Genomic DNA, 15,531 nt, shown 5'->3' on the forward strand with positions numbered 1-15,531 from the left:
TAGCAAAAAAAACATACTTATTGAAGACTAGCGCACAAATACATTATCTAGGTACCATAAATATTCTGTGCACTTTAACATGAATATCTGTTGTATTCCTTTTAAAACTGCCATTGTCCGTAGTACATCTCATTCAACTGTCGGAACCACGTTATACTTCAGGTTAAACCCGGAGCAAGGATATTTCACTATGAGTTACCAAGAGTGACTAAGCCACTCATGAGTACACTTCTGGGGCCAAGTTATACACTCATTAAGTCTGCACTGATGCGGCATCCGAGCCACATAGAAGGCTCACTCAGTCACACCCTCATCCCTCAAGGGACAATGTACAGGATTACGTGGCTTATTTTGTAATTACAAAATGTTAGCCTGATTTCAGGGTACACCTGAAAAATACACACACACACACACACACACACACACACACACACACACACACACACACACACACACACACACATTAAAAAAATTAGGAATTTGCAAACATAATGTTCATACTGAATGTGAATGTATGGCATAGTATAACTACTCTGTATTGTTTGTAAGTGTTTTCTGTTATTCTCGACGCACACGCTGGCTGATTGGTTTACATGAGACTGACTTTTGCATTAATAAGGACCAAGTTTATAATAAATGTGTCTTTCGTCATAGGGTGCATTTACTCTTTATTGCTGGAGTGAGGTTTGTATGTCATGGTGTAAGATTTCTTTGTTTGCACTCAACAAGTTGTAATTTATACATGTTACACAACAGACATTTACTGAAATTACAGTGACACTAAAAAAAAAAAAAAAAAAAGCTTAATTTTTGGGGCAGATGGTGCGGAAATTGGTGTGTGAAGATGCGTATGAGAAAATATGACGCCATGAGGCAGACCAGTCCCCACACTGCTCTCAGCAGCCAGTGATCTGCGTAACTGCCACATGTTGTTACATTTCTGGGCAGGTGCACATCAGGCTAGGCCATGAGTGATGGCGTAGGGAGTGCAGCTATAAACACATTAAATCTTCCTTTATTCAACTCTGGCTAACGCAAGATCATTGCAGATGGATAAAACCTGAATGTCACAGAAAGACAATGTCTGCCACTGTAGTTTTTGTTTGTGTGTATATGTAATGTAACAGGTTACACAAAAAGCAAATTGTCAGATTCTTTGATCTTTTTTTTTTAAAAAAGCCTGCAGAAAAATGAGCAAATAAAAGACGCCATCAGCACTCGCCAAACGACCAGATGAGGGATGAATGTACTAATTTCTTTGATGAAGTATGAACAGCAGTGTCGCTGTACTCAGTGAGCCTTGATCTGTGTTCTGTGCCTGCTCCCTCAGCATGGGCACTCTCATGCTGCATCTTGGGTTGAGTTGAGCTGCTGAGGGAGGGATCGGGAGGCAAAAGAGGGAAATGAGAGAGGAGGAGAGCGCGTGTGTGGGAGTTTATCAAGCATCCAGAGAAGATCCCTCAAGCACAATCTCCTCATTAGATTTCTATCTGACAGTCCCCTTTCCCGACCCCCTTAAATCGCTTGCATCTCTGGAAAGCTAGAAGTAGAGACTTTCCCAAAAACACAGTCCATGTACACTTGAGGTGTTGGAAGAGTCAAGTTTGTGAGAGTAAGGAGACTCTGCACTAACAGGGATGCAGCGCTGAGATGCATCTAACAGAGGTGGATTCTAAAATAACATCCCTTATTCCCCATGTAAAGAGTGGTGACAGAACATGATGTCAGTATATTTGTCTTGCATTAATATTGCATAAAGTAAACTGAGATCTAAAGCTAAGAATTAATTAAAAAGCAGACATGTCCCTGGTTGACTGAGTATTGATCCAGACATATTTTAATGGATTTATGTTGGTCAGAATTACTGTACATCCCTTCCCTGCATTATCTCCTCTATTATCCATCTCAGTTTTGGTACACAGAAAAATATGGGAAATGATTAATAATGTAATTAAAAAAAAAACTGTAATATTATGTAAACTGTTGGCAGAACAGTTCACTGCATCAAGAAAAAAAGAAAACAAACAGAAAAGAGTGTTGTTCTTTTTGCTATTCTCTGCTCCAGTACGTCTGATGTGGTCCTGTGTGATCATCTGTGCTCACAAGGTGAGTAATTGTTGTACTCACGAGTATTTAACGTGATGTGTACATTTGAGACAAGCCTAACATTTAGCCCTTTCAGAAACATACTCGACCAGGAGAAGGATGCTGGCAGTGCTGTGGCCAGGCTGAGGTGATCTGTCGCACTGAGCCACTCTGCCAGCTGTGAGATGGCACATGCGAGCTGACAGGCCTCCGTTACCCGGGGTCATATTTAGTTTTTGGCTTTCCGCCCATTGTCTTTTCTGCACTCATGGCACTACATGATATCTGTCCCTCTACATTCAGTCAGATAAATACCAAAAGGTGGGCGCAAAATGCGTTTGAGATGGGAAGATTTTCTGCATGCATCAGTGAGGTGGAACAAAATGTAGAAAATGAAAATGTGGGTGTGTGTTGTCATGCAAAGCAGAGTTTTAGCTATTTCCTAATGTATATTTGTAGTTGCATCTGTCATTCTCATTCTTTCCCACATTATTTTTTCCCCTCCTCATCTTTCACAAACAACCAGCATAAGACCCCAAGGAGGTCTGTTAAATAAAAAGTCAGAAGCTATATAATACATTGTGTCATAGCCCTGGCTTGAACTGTGTCCCCAAGCAACAGACGCTTAGCCTGTGTCATCCATTTTTGTATTAGTTTCTCACCTACCCCTACCCCTCTGTCTCAGCACATGCATTCTGCCTCTAAACACGAAACAAAGTGGGTTCTGTGTCCAACTCTCAAATAGGATCAGACCAGGCCGCAGTTAAAAGGCTTAGATTAATCTGATTTTTTTTTTTTTTTTCTCCTGTGGTTCCTCTGACAACTCTAGCGGGGCCAAGGATGCCACTGAGCAAGGCTTGGGCGAAAGCACAGCACACAACCGGAGCCAAAGGAGTGCTCCTCATTAGTTTAGTAAACTAGAGGTTGATTTGACACATTATGAAAGTAAGACTGGAGGCTTGTGTGAGGACAGCATGTGTGTGGGTGTGTGGACGCACATCCAGCATATCATTACCCACCAAACAGTTCATGTGGTCTTAGCAGTCAGCTTGCTTTTTCTGTCAGTAGGACTACACAAAAACTGCCATGCCGACTTTCATGAAGGTACTGTCAAGGAACGGCGCAGTGAATTGGGGGGTGGGGGGCGTGGGGCAGGAGGTGTGGGGGCATGCATTCGTTATAATATTGGCAGATATTGCAGTGTCTGAGTTCACTTCTATTGGCAGTTGATGTCGTGCAAACACAGGCGTGTGTTACTGTATGATATTCTGATATGATGCAGTATACAGATATTGAAGCAGGATAATGAATCCTTTTTCAGTTTCCTTAAAAAAATACAAACACTAATTTAAAAAAAAAATGGATGTGGTTTAGTTTACAATTAAGTAATGCTTTGGATCTCACACAAAGAGAAGATGATTGTTCAGCTCAAAGTCAGACAACCATGTGACATGATTTGACCTTAAAAATAATGTGGGGTACAAATAAACATGCTAGCATTTAATGTTTTACACGTAAAGCCACTTCTGTTTCATGTAAACTAGGGGTAATTTACCAGTTGATCTCACATATATAAAGTACATACTGTATATTTTCTACTCAAACAACCACGTGCATGTTTTATGTTTCATCCCAGTTTTTGGAGTGAGGATCTGTGTGGCGAGACAGACCATTAGCCAAAGCACAGCCCTGAGCTAAAGCTGCAGTTCCTTCACGCTACACTGACTCTCCATTGGCAGGTAAAGACTCCAGGGAGAGACTAAAGAAGAACTGCAAGTTCTGTGGGGTACAATAACTCATTGTCACTGTGGATGTGAAGGTTAGTTTGTTAGCGGCCTTACATTATACCACATTTGTTAAAACAGAAAGAAAGAATTGGGAACGCATTCGTTCCAAGGAAAAATAATTTTTTCATTGAGTTTAAAGAGTCAGAATCAAGTTTTCCAACAGGCTTCATTTTGAAGAAACGCAAAGAGGAAGCACCAGAAATAAATTGAGAGTAAATGACTCTCAGATGCTCTTTTATTGATGGACAAGCACAGAGACAGGTACTTTGGTCTGTATTGTGAATGGAAATGATCCCCCGTACCTCGTAACGACAGTGTTTTTTAAGAAAATCTTTGTTGTAAAATAGTGGAGGCCAATGATGATTGTTTTGCTGGAGGACTAATCATATTTGTGTGATTAGAAGCTGAAGGTTAATGTGGGCCTTCACACATGGGGGAGGGAGTGAGACGGGAGCTGGGGAGATCAGACCAGACAATGTTCCCAAAAGGTGCACACAGGCACTGCCGATACACAGGGGGGCTATAAGTAGTTAAGAAAGCTTGGATCAAGGGGAAGAGAGGCTTGAGCCCAATTTTTAATGTAAACGCTGCTTCCAGCGTGAGAGCCCCCACTTTAAAGACTTGCATTTTTAATTATTCCTTTGCTCTGCACATAATTTGGTCCAACTCAGCGCAGGGCCCATTGGATATGTACAGATAATAAAACCAACTAATTACTTTGTCCATTTTTAATAGTGATCAGTGGCGAGACCCACACTTTTGTTGGATTCAAATTACCTGCTGTTTTTATTTTACCACTGTTAGATAGTTCTTTTATATATAAAACACATCCTACGAATTAATTTGGTCAACAGCTGCTTCTGCTTGGACAGGTTTATCAAAAATATACACCTAGCACTGTAAAAACAGATCACTGAAGATATTGTAAGTGGAAAATCTATCAATTCTAAAGTGACAAACAAAATACAAATTAAAAATACATGCTCTTTTCTTTTTGTTTGTTGTTTTGTTTTGCTATGTAGTAGTTGTAGTAGTAACTTGTAGTACTAATTGGTGTTGAAAATATGAATTGCTTCATGTGCCTAATTCTTTTCCCACTGTTTTTTTGTGTTTTTTTTTTTAAATCATCAGCAAAAGTAGATTCACGGATCGTCACACATACCTGATCTGGCTTGGCATCTTCACATATAGAGGCTTCATATGGTGTGGCCAGTTCAGGAGGGTTGTCATTCACGTCAAGAATCCGAATACTCACTGCTGAGTGAGATGCCATTGTGTGATTATCTGCATGACAAAAAGACATCTCATCAAGAATATCTGCAAATAAAGTTCAACATTTCAATGTTTCTTACACATAAATAGCATCATATGAGCAGATGATGGTGAGAGTGACGGGGCAGAGTAAGACCAACAGAACACGGAGGAGATGGTATAGCTGTGTGGATGAATCTGTGTTGGTATGGACATGTAGGTACCATACACCAAGGACCCACTGTAACCCCATCCCACGTTAATGTAAATAAGACTGTTTGTCATATGTCAATGCAGACAAATACATACCACACATACAACACTTGAGTTGTGGAAGCATTAGCAGAGCGACAGCAACTACGGTCGTTTGGCCGTGACGCCTGAATGCACCATTGGTAGATATGGACAGAGGCCCAGTTGTTGATGGGCAGAAGAACAGATCGTTTACAGAGATAAAGCATGAGGAAAAAACAGGCATTGATTAAAATGCTTTATTTGTTTCATTTCAACAGAAATCCATGAATGCTCTGGCTCCTCTGCCCTCCTGCCCCAGGTAGAACTGAGATGAGGTTCAATGCAATGTTTCTGCAGGGGAGTGAAGCAGGTGGCATTTGCATTGTCAATGAGTTCTGAGGGTGGTTTAAATTAATGCCTCTTGAAGTTGCATCCATTATCTGAATAATTCTTTCCAGCAGTGGAGAAAAAACTGTTCCAAAGTTCTGTTTTATGTTTTTTTATGTTTTAAGGCTGGCTGTTTAATCCTCTGAACTGAAAACCACTTGTCAGCTTCATGATCATGAAATCATAAAGTAAAACACCCATACAACAACAACAAAAACGACATTATCACATATCGTGTGTGTATATGTGTATATATATATATATATGTATATGTATATATATATATATAAGGTAGGCTTTTCAAGGTATTTGCCTTCCAAAAGTCTTCCAAAAGACTTTGAGAATGAGACATATAATTTATTTTAAAACTTCCCCAAACTGTTGTTACAGTGGTTAGCACGGTCCACCTCATGGCGAGAAGGTCTCAGGATCGATTCGTGACCTCAGATCTTTCCACTCTCCCCGTATCTGCGTGTCTGTGTGTTGTCTCCTGCAGACTCCTTCCCATCTCCAAGGTGCTAAGGTTAATTGGTCACTCTAAATTGCCCGTAGCAGTGAATGTGTGTGTGTGAACAGATGTCTGATGAGCTGGGGACTTGTTCAGGGTGGACACTAACGTTCACCCCGGTGACAGCTGGCTCTAGAGGAACCATGACCTGTAACTGTAGCAAGTGGAAGATAATGAATGAATGAGCTAGCCCAAACTGTATGTGATTGCTGGATGCCTGCACAAACCTAGCAACACCCATTTCTTCTTGGTTGCAGTTTAAAGCTTATAGCCGAGAGTGAGACAGGTTTTTATTCATTGCACAAACAAACTCAAAGCCACTCCAGTGTGTGAAGAAGACAGGGGACTGAAATGTTGACAGCTGGTGAGAAGCTGCTATGGTCCACTAAGAAGACATGTTTGCTGTAGACAGTAAGGTAACACAAAAAACCATCAGACCATTGCAGAGGATGTTTTAAGCTGGCTTCATTTTCTATCCCAGCACACAGTTCTGACCAGGAGTGCCACAGCAGCTGATGAGAATGCTGGTCTCCACTAATAGCATAATCCTCACATCAATTCAGGGCTTTAATTGACTGCTTTTTTGCAGCAACAGCAAGAACATAAATGCAGACAGAGCTCCTCCAGTTCTAGATCTCTTTTCTACTTCTAATTTTGTCTGCTCATTATGTTGCTGTCCCTGCTGTAGCAGAATGAAAACCAGCAATCATCAGATGTTACACATTTCACATTTCAATTCCCAGAATTGAAAACAGATGAAACAATGTGAGAGTGCTCCACCCCTGCCCACCCCAGACTCCCTCCATGGGGAACGAGTTATTCAGCGAGACAGGTTCATTCATCTGGACCAAGTGGCGCTGTTCTAAATCTGTCTTCTGATAGAGAAGAAGAACAAAACGGATTTCAAGAGACTGCTGGCATACTCTGCATCTTTTGCGGATCTCACCAGCTGTTGCAAATCTTTCAGGAGGACTGTGTGGCACATCTCGCCGGCTCTGAATTACAGTGACATAACTTCAGGGACAGCGAGAATGCGGGAGACTATGTGCCTGCTTGTCTTTTCATATACATGTGCTTCCCTGTGTGTCATGGGAGTATGTCAGGAAGTGTCATGTTCCATGTGACCAAATGGTTAGTCTCTGGAAAGGAAAGGATAAGGGTAAGGAAAGAATATCAACTGACTCAACAGTGTCTGTGTGCTTCATTCAGTTAATACAACAGAGGCTGTACACGCACAGTATATTCAGACATTGGGAGGGACCGACATGGTCACCCCAGTTACACCCACCGGACTGGTCAGAGTCAACAAACACAACGGGTGGTGATGTAGTTTTTGAAAAAAAATGAGTGGAGATTTATTTCCTTCCTCTGTGTGTGTGTGTGTGTGTAGTGTGTGTGTGTGATGTTGCTCCGGTCACTCCTCTCTCACCACTGCATTTGAATGCTCAGTTTGGGGATGAGTGACAGACTCCGAGAAGATATCACAAAATATCACAAAAGCAGGGAAAAGTATTCCTCCGCAGCTTTCCACTCTGTAGCCCTTGTAAAACTGGCATACAATAGGCAATTAGTCTGTCCTAACCTTTTAAAGTGTGTCACCGTCCCACGTCTCTGCATCCCAAATCAATGGCCCTGGACTAATTTGTTGGAAGAACAGTTTGGGCACACTTTCACATGTTTTACACTGTTATGGTCGCACTTGCCAAAATCTTCTCTTGACATATCTGCACAGTCCTGATAAGTGATGGATGAGCTGCTGCTTTTTCACTCACTGACGTCCACACCCACGAATCAAGGTCGCTCACGTCTGTTTCTGTCAACATAACCACGGCACATAGATGGAAGTTGGTCCAAGACATCAACTGTCTTTTCTTGTCAAAGGCTGATATATTAACGGTTAAAACTCAGATTCAGACAGTCCGATCAATCATTTCTCTTTCATCCACATTCAGCGAGCAGAGTTTCAGCTGATGATGAAACAACTCTGCCAACATTCCATCCACATTTATTTCACCCTAACTTCTGAGACTCCTGCTCAATACAGCATTCAATAATGCAAATGCTTGTAAACGTAACAAACATTAAGTTGTAAGAATGACAGTTGCAGATCTATGTGAGTAATCTATGTGAGTAGAAGTACTGTTCATCCATGTGAGGGACAATCAGGGAAATGACCTTGTGACACACTTGACAATGACACTGTGCATGACCACTTTTAAACAGATTAAAGAGATCAAAAACATTTTCGCACTGAGGCTCTTGTCTTCTACAGCTGCACTGACCAAACATATCAGTTTGTCAAAGGAATGAGTTTTTTTTTTATTTTACACTGAGGTTATATCAGTAGAAAGAGATGGTGTGGATTAGTGAGAGATGGTGGATACATGGTCTGTTGGTCTCAGTGCCTTTCTCCCTCTGGGGGGATTATATATCTCACTGGCCTGGGTACATTTTTAGGACCTCCAGAAGGAACTAACATAAAGTTGTAAAGAAGAGAAAGACTTGGGCTACCTTACTCAGCTTGCTATCACCATTACCAGATAGAGGGAGGAAATCGGATGGATGGATGGATGGATGGATGGATGATGTTATACACAAACTTGTTGTCCCTCATCTAGACACCAAGAGTGTGATAACTGTATCAAAGCTATGGATGACACAGACCAGAGCAGCAGTGTCCCATTACTCATTCATTTATCCAAACAGAACATGCTAAACCTAATTTGGAAAAATAACTTCCTTCCTTTCTGTGTTTTGTGATCAAATTTGATCCTTCGGTTTCATGTTAACAATGCATATCCCTCTGCAAATACTCTCCAGTCTCCACTGCACTCCTTCGACCAATTATTTCTTCCATTTCCTGACTTTGATTGAAATCAACCCCTATCGGTCCACACAATGTCGCAAAAAGGGTGTAATTTATTTCAAGTTGGAGAGAGCCATGTTCAACAGGAACACTGAAAATCAAAACATTGTGTTTTTGTTTGCCAGACAGCAAGTGAGAAAATGTTACGTTGTACAAAATGTCTCTTTCCTGTAACACTGCACGAGATAAAGATGTCACTAGTTACTTGCATATCTTTGTGCCCTCTGGGTGATGTTCTGCTTTTTTCACCATGTCTGGGAATGGAAAGCAGGTTTGCAAGGTGATATCACACTTGTTATCAGTTCTTGAAAAATTATATGTCAGTCTAAGTTAGCCTGATATTGTTTTCTAAGGTGAAAACTGACATGGAGTTGGAGCGCCCTGGCTAGTGACAGTGCAGTTACACACTTCTCCAGTACTCCGGAGGTTCTGTGTTCTCGGAAAGCTAGATGGGCTGCTCTGAGAGGATGTTCCCCTCTTTGACACTCACTGTTTCCACTTTTAATTGCATGAATTTGAATACATGCTGCTGCTGTATTTATTTGTATTAGAAGAGATATCAGACCAGTACACTCTGCTTGCACTTGAAATAAAACTCCCATCGCTTAGTACACACACATGCATGGTAATCGACATTTAGTGGGCTTCTAGCACTTTTGTAGCCAGGGTTAATCCGAGGGCACAGACACCGAACACTGACAGAAAGCTGTTGTCACTTGTCCAATACCGAGACAATGGCAATACAATAGTTCAAAGGTCAGTGATGCACTGGGGAAATAATTAAGGGTAGTGCCACACAAGTCTCGTTTTAACAGTGTCTGCAGACAAGTTGACCTTGTGGCTTTTCCACTTGTATTGACAGCAAGAAAATGATAAATAAAATTACTGTGCGGACTTTTCCTTATTCCAGTATTCCAGCATTCCAGTCTCCCAAACCTATTAACTGTTTATGTCTCCAGATATGTTTTTTTTTCTCTTTCTCTTTCTTATCTGTTTCTACACTACAGATGATGACAGGTTGATAGAGAGAAATTATGGATGGGAGTTGACCACTGACTCTACCTGTTCAAGTATGTTCTTGGAAGACTTTATCTATGAAATACAGGCATATGATATTTGAAGGGGGTAGAGTCGCTATAAATGTTCAATTAGCATTAAAATTGTGCCCGTGACATAATGCCAATCACATAGAGGCAGAGCACAAAAGTACCCAAATTGCTCTGGGAATTACAGCTAGATGAAAGGGAAAAAATCCCAGCATCTTTGTCTTTTTGTATTTCTCTGAGTGTTTGCTGCTAACATTTGGTGGTATTGATTATGTACCCACAATTGTATGCCATATGAGGACTGAAGAGACCAATTCAAAACTCTCACTGGGTTACATAGGCAACCGGACTTCAGATGTTTGCTGATACATGAGTTTGAGAACCTTCACAGACACACACATAGAATTTGTTTAATATTTGTTTAATATCTTTAATATTGAAATAATTTCAAGCCTTAAAGATGTGGGCGTTAATGCTTTAGTAATTTAGTTTTTTTTCACGACTTCTCACAGGTAAGTACATTGAATTTGCAAAATGAAATGACATCTGCAAAGGTCAGTTCACTTGCATTCGATTACATGCAACTCCACAACCAAAACTGAACGTCTTGGTGCAATTGCATGTTTATTTGAGTGATTCATAGTTTGATGTGCTCTTCTTTATACACTGGAAATGACTAAAACACAACTCATTACCAACTGCTAAAAAGGTTCAATAGTTGTTTGTCCCTAGTCTGTGTGTAATAACAGTAGTTTAAAAATACCTGCTTCCACTGCTTTGACAGTGATATTATGCCAGCCGGCCGTCTCTCGGTCCAAGATTTTGCCCAGGGTGATGGCGCCTGAATCAGGATCAATAAAGAAGATCATTTCCTGGTCGGTGGTCCGATCGATAGAAAACCTAAATCCGAAAGAAAAAAATAGAATTTATTTTTGGTGTTTGCATATTTATAGTATGTGGTTCATCAAGACTTGGAACGTTCAGTGGACTAGCTTATTTATTTATTTTGTCAATTCAGATTAAAAAGAATAAGAATAAGAATGAATTCATTTTTTTAAAAATGAAGCTTTTCCTCTTTGGGGTACTTGTCTCAAAACACGTGAAACATCTTCTGAAAGATTTTTGTTGTTATTACTTGGTTCAGCTTTTGTCTTATTTCTATTCAACAGATTGATGGAACATGAGAGCAACACTTAACTTCACATCAGTTTTATTTTTTGTCTCCTTTCTGAATATTGTCCTCTCACTGAAGTAAATACCCATCGTACAGCATCACACTTGGACACACACACACACACACACACACTCAAACACACAGCTGCCTGATGCTCAGATGGAGTACCACGAGTACAATCAGCTCTTCGGACAAAAGTGCTGATCAGCATTCTGCTGGTTCTCATAGATGTTATAAATAAGAGTCGTTATAAAACATGATATCAATGGAAACTTATCGATGTGGGTGAGAGAACATCACATGAACTAAAGAGCTTTCTGATTCTTTATATATCTACAAACTGTGGATGCAGAGATACACATATTTACAAATCATGTCATTAAGTGTCGCTATAAATGAATTTTAGGAAGACAGATACACATACACAGTTTTAATTGTAGTATTTAACTATTTTATACTATTCATTTCAATTCTTACTCGCCATATGAATCGATGCCTTTGGGATAGTATTTTCTTTTGCCCCTCTGTTAAAATGAACATGAGGATGTAAAGATATGTGCGTTGTTGTAACACGTATGAATACAAAATGAGTACAGTATGATTTGACTCGGCAGGATCACATTGAGACCTGGTACAAACATCTGGAACTGATATTGACAGATTCCTGTCTCCTCTGCCTTCCTGCATGCCAAGCATGAGTTAAAAACTAGTTACAAGCACATGACTTTTTTTTCCAGTGAGATTTGATTTTAGTCAGTAAGTAGAAGTGGAGGCTTTGTCAGATACTGTGCTTTAAAGTAACATGACACAAGTTTCTATTTGTAGCTGTTGGCAAAAAAAAAAAAAGGTGACCAAACCTGCACTGAATCCTCAGGGACTGTGATTATGCTTAGTTTAAAGAGGGTGTGTTACTGAATTCCGTGGGCCATGAGCACACTAACGTTGCCTAGGTGGCTTGTGGCCAACCCTCTCCTGCGTCCTTCCCCTAAATCACCCACTCTGTTCGCAGTCACATCCACACATGAAGACACACTCATATATGCTCACACACGGATCATGCATACACTTTCAGCTCCAGGCTGCCAAGACACTGGTGAATGACAGCACTACTATTGTATCGTACTTTATTACACCTGAAAATCGGAGCCTCATGCATTTTTAATCATGGTAATTTGCACAGGCCCCGCATGTGTCACTGTATACTCTGTCAGTGAGTCTTATAAGCCCTTATCTACATTCCTCTCTCAAGGAGCCATAGCTCATCTGACGACACGTAAACCGCAGACCTTGGTACAGAAGATTAAGAGATGATATTGTTTTTCATCACACACCATGACCTGAGAGGAAAAAGGAGATGTATGGTGCAGCCTCATCCATTGTGCAACAGCTAGAGTTCAGTTTTCTTCTTTAAGAGACCATTGGGTACCTAAGTGTCTGCTGAAGGCAGGTGAATCATGAGACATACGTTCTTTAAAATCATCCTTCATTTTTCATAATCTCTACTTATAATATGCAAGATGCAATTGACAGTGGGGAGACAAAGGAGATGACACATTTCAATACTCTTCTGTAGAACAAACTTGCAAGTTTACCGTTTATTAACAATGAAATGTGGTTTTATATGTGGTGTTTGTTCTTTCCATACCTGACTGGTATGTTCTTCACATCTGGATCCCTGGCAGTGACTACACCAACCAGCACGCCAACTTTGGCATCCTCCTGTACTTCCAATATAGTGCCCTCTGCAGGCTGAAACAGTGGTGGCTCATCAACATCTGACACACTGACCCGCACAATGGTCTGGTCACGGAAAGAGCCCAGGTCGACAAAGCGAGGGTCGACGTGCTTGTTGACTGCCTCCACGACAACATTGTGTGTGCGCTTGCTCTCAAAGTCCAGAGGCTGGAAAACAAGATGTAAGGGGAAAATGTAGGTGATTGCAACTGCACTGATGAATGGAGTGATAACAGCATCTGATTCTTTCAGGTTCCAGGTGAATAGAAAAATCTTGTCATAAAAAAAAAAACAAAAAAAACATGCCCCCCCATTTTCAGTTCTTGGCCTGTAGAGGAAAAAAAAGCCTTTTGAGACTGAAAAAAATGGAGTTTCTATTTTTTAGATTGATACTTTTATTGATCTCCATGAGAAATTCACATTTAAAGCCAGAGTGAATCTGTAGCTTTTCAACCAAAGATGTAAGTGAAAGACAGTAACACTATTATTTGCTTAATTAAGCATACCTTTTTGATGGAGACAACAGCCTCTTGTGTATTTACATCAGTGGTGACTTTAAAGAGCTCCCCTCCCTCTTTGATGAGATAGCTCATGTCTGTGTTCTCTCCCATGTCCTCATCCGTGGCAATGATACATCCAACTCGAGTCCCCACCGCTGCCCCCTCTGACACCGAAAACTGGTACATCTCTGGTGTATGGAGTAGGAGCCATAAACAGACAAGGTAAGATAAAACAAAGAGTCACATTCAGCAATGGAGCAGATGGATGAAGTGACAAAAACATTGCAGGGGTAGGTGTAAAAATGCCAGAAGAGAAGGAGGATGAAAGACAACAGTAGCATAGAAAAGAGGGAGAAAAATACCAGAGGAGGATGGGTGAGGTAAGACAGATGGAAAGGCGTAGGCGGAGCAGGGAAGGTGGGAAGTGATGATATTGGTAAAAGATGGATTGAGTGCAAAAACAAAACAAAAAAAGTGTTTGAAAAGATAGAAAGTAACAGAGTCAAAGCGCTGGAACATGAGATGTATGAGCAACAGAACATAACGAATGAAAGACAGTTGTTTTGAGTTTGATCACAACATTTGCATTTAAAGACAGAATGCAAAGTGTCTTTTTTCCCCTGTGCACAACTATTTGCACTTGATTCATAGAGCAAAAGCTATGAGTTTGTTGCACTTGATGATCTTTCATCACCTACTGACACAATTTGAGACAAGGAACACAAAGCCAGTGCTTTGCAGACTTCTACCAATGTCGATTGCAGCAAACCTTTTTGGTGTTTAATCTGCAGAAACAAGGACTGCACTTTTTTGTTGTTAGTTATGGTATGTCTGACTTGATATTAGATAAACAGATAGACAGACAGATACCGATAGATCATTACGTTTGATGGACTTAAATGCAGGTCAAGACATTCTCTTTTGATGGGAAAGTGGCCAAAATGCTGGGATGTGCATCATTATTCATTCATTCATTCATTACACATGTACAGTATATCTTCCTGAGCATCTCACTTCTGAAAATGTATTTTCTGCTCTTTTGTAAATTTTATTTCTCACACAGACAAAAATTTTGATCCTGCATGATGCATCTGCCTGACTCTGAGAGACCGAATTACCATGAGCATGAAGGGAATTTATACATAACAAGAAAAAGGTGGATGGGGACATATCCAATAGAGGCAGTCAGACTGTCCAACGCTGCTCACTCATGTGGAAACCATTTTGACCAAGAGGCTTGCATTCACGCAGGTCACAACAAGTCTATCATGTGACGGTGATTGTGCATTTAACCCTATTGACCAGTTTGAGATTTGCTAAAGGGGATCATCAAAGTATGCTCAATCAGAGCACATCGGGTCTCACACAGAGAACATTGGAGAAGCCAGTAAGACTGGATCACATTTTCTCAGACTAAAGGGAAGCCAAATAGTACCACTGCTAAAGCTGCCATTGTTTCTTTGAGTCACCAGCCTTCTGAGTGGAAGCTGTTATCACATTTTCAGTCCACCTATGTGTTTATTCTCAGATCCCTGTCACCTCCAACTTTGTCATATTCTCACACTTACTCTTGTGATAATCCCTTCCTCATCTAGAGAATGAGACACTTACTTTGTGCAAAGCGCGGCGGGTTGTCATTAACATCCGTGATCACAATGGTCACTGTGGTGGAGCCAGAGAGACCGCCCATTTGTCCAGCCATGTCGGTTGCCTTGACAACCAACTCATAACGATCCTGGGTCTCACGGTCCAAGTCTGCCACGGCTGTCATGATGATCCCTAATGATTGTGGAACAGTGGAGAATTTGGAAGAGAGTGAAAACGTCGTAGTAGTCTGCAAAAGGAAAGGTTACATGATTGGTGAGCAATTATAATCTTTCACTCCGTCAGTTATCAACTTCTGCTAAAAGCTGTATTATAGAGGCACAGTGGCTGCGCTTGCCATTTTACCCCCTCAGC

At 40.8% G+C, this 15,531-nt stretch overlaps 1 protein-coding gene across 1 annotated transcript in view; it reads right to left on the minus strand.

Annotated features, from left to right (window-relative positions):
- LOC144741026 (cadherin-22-like) overlaps positions 1 to 15,531 on the minus strand; it is a 48,320-nt gene that overhangs the window by 12,317 nt on the left and 20,472 nt on the right. The window contains 5 exon segments of the mRNA XM_078623715.1: positions 5,035 to 5,156; positions 10,928 to 11,064; positions 12,984 to 13,240; positions 13,579 to 13,760; positions 15,184 to 15,351. Of these exon segments, the coding sequence (XP_078479841.1) occupies positions 5,035 to 5,156; positions 10,928 to 11,064; positions 12,984 to 13,240; positions 13,579 to 13,760; positions 15,184 to 15,351 (866 nt within the window).

The sequence above is a fragment of the Lampetra planeri genome, unplaced genomic scaffold (assembly GCF_965212315.1).
Source record: "Lampetra planeri unplaced genomic scaffold, kcLamPlan1.2.h2 scaffold_399, whole genome shotgun sequence".
Lineage (NCBI taxonomy): Eukaryota > Metazoa > Chordata > Hyperoartia > Petromyzontiformes > Petromyzontidae > Lampetra > Lampetra planeri.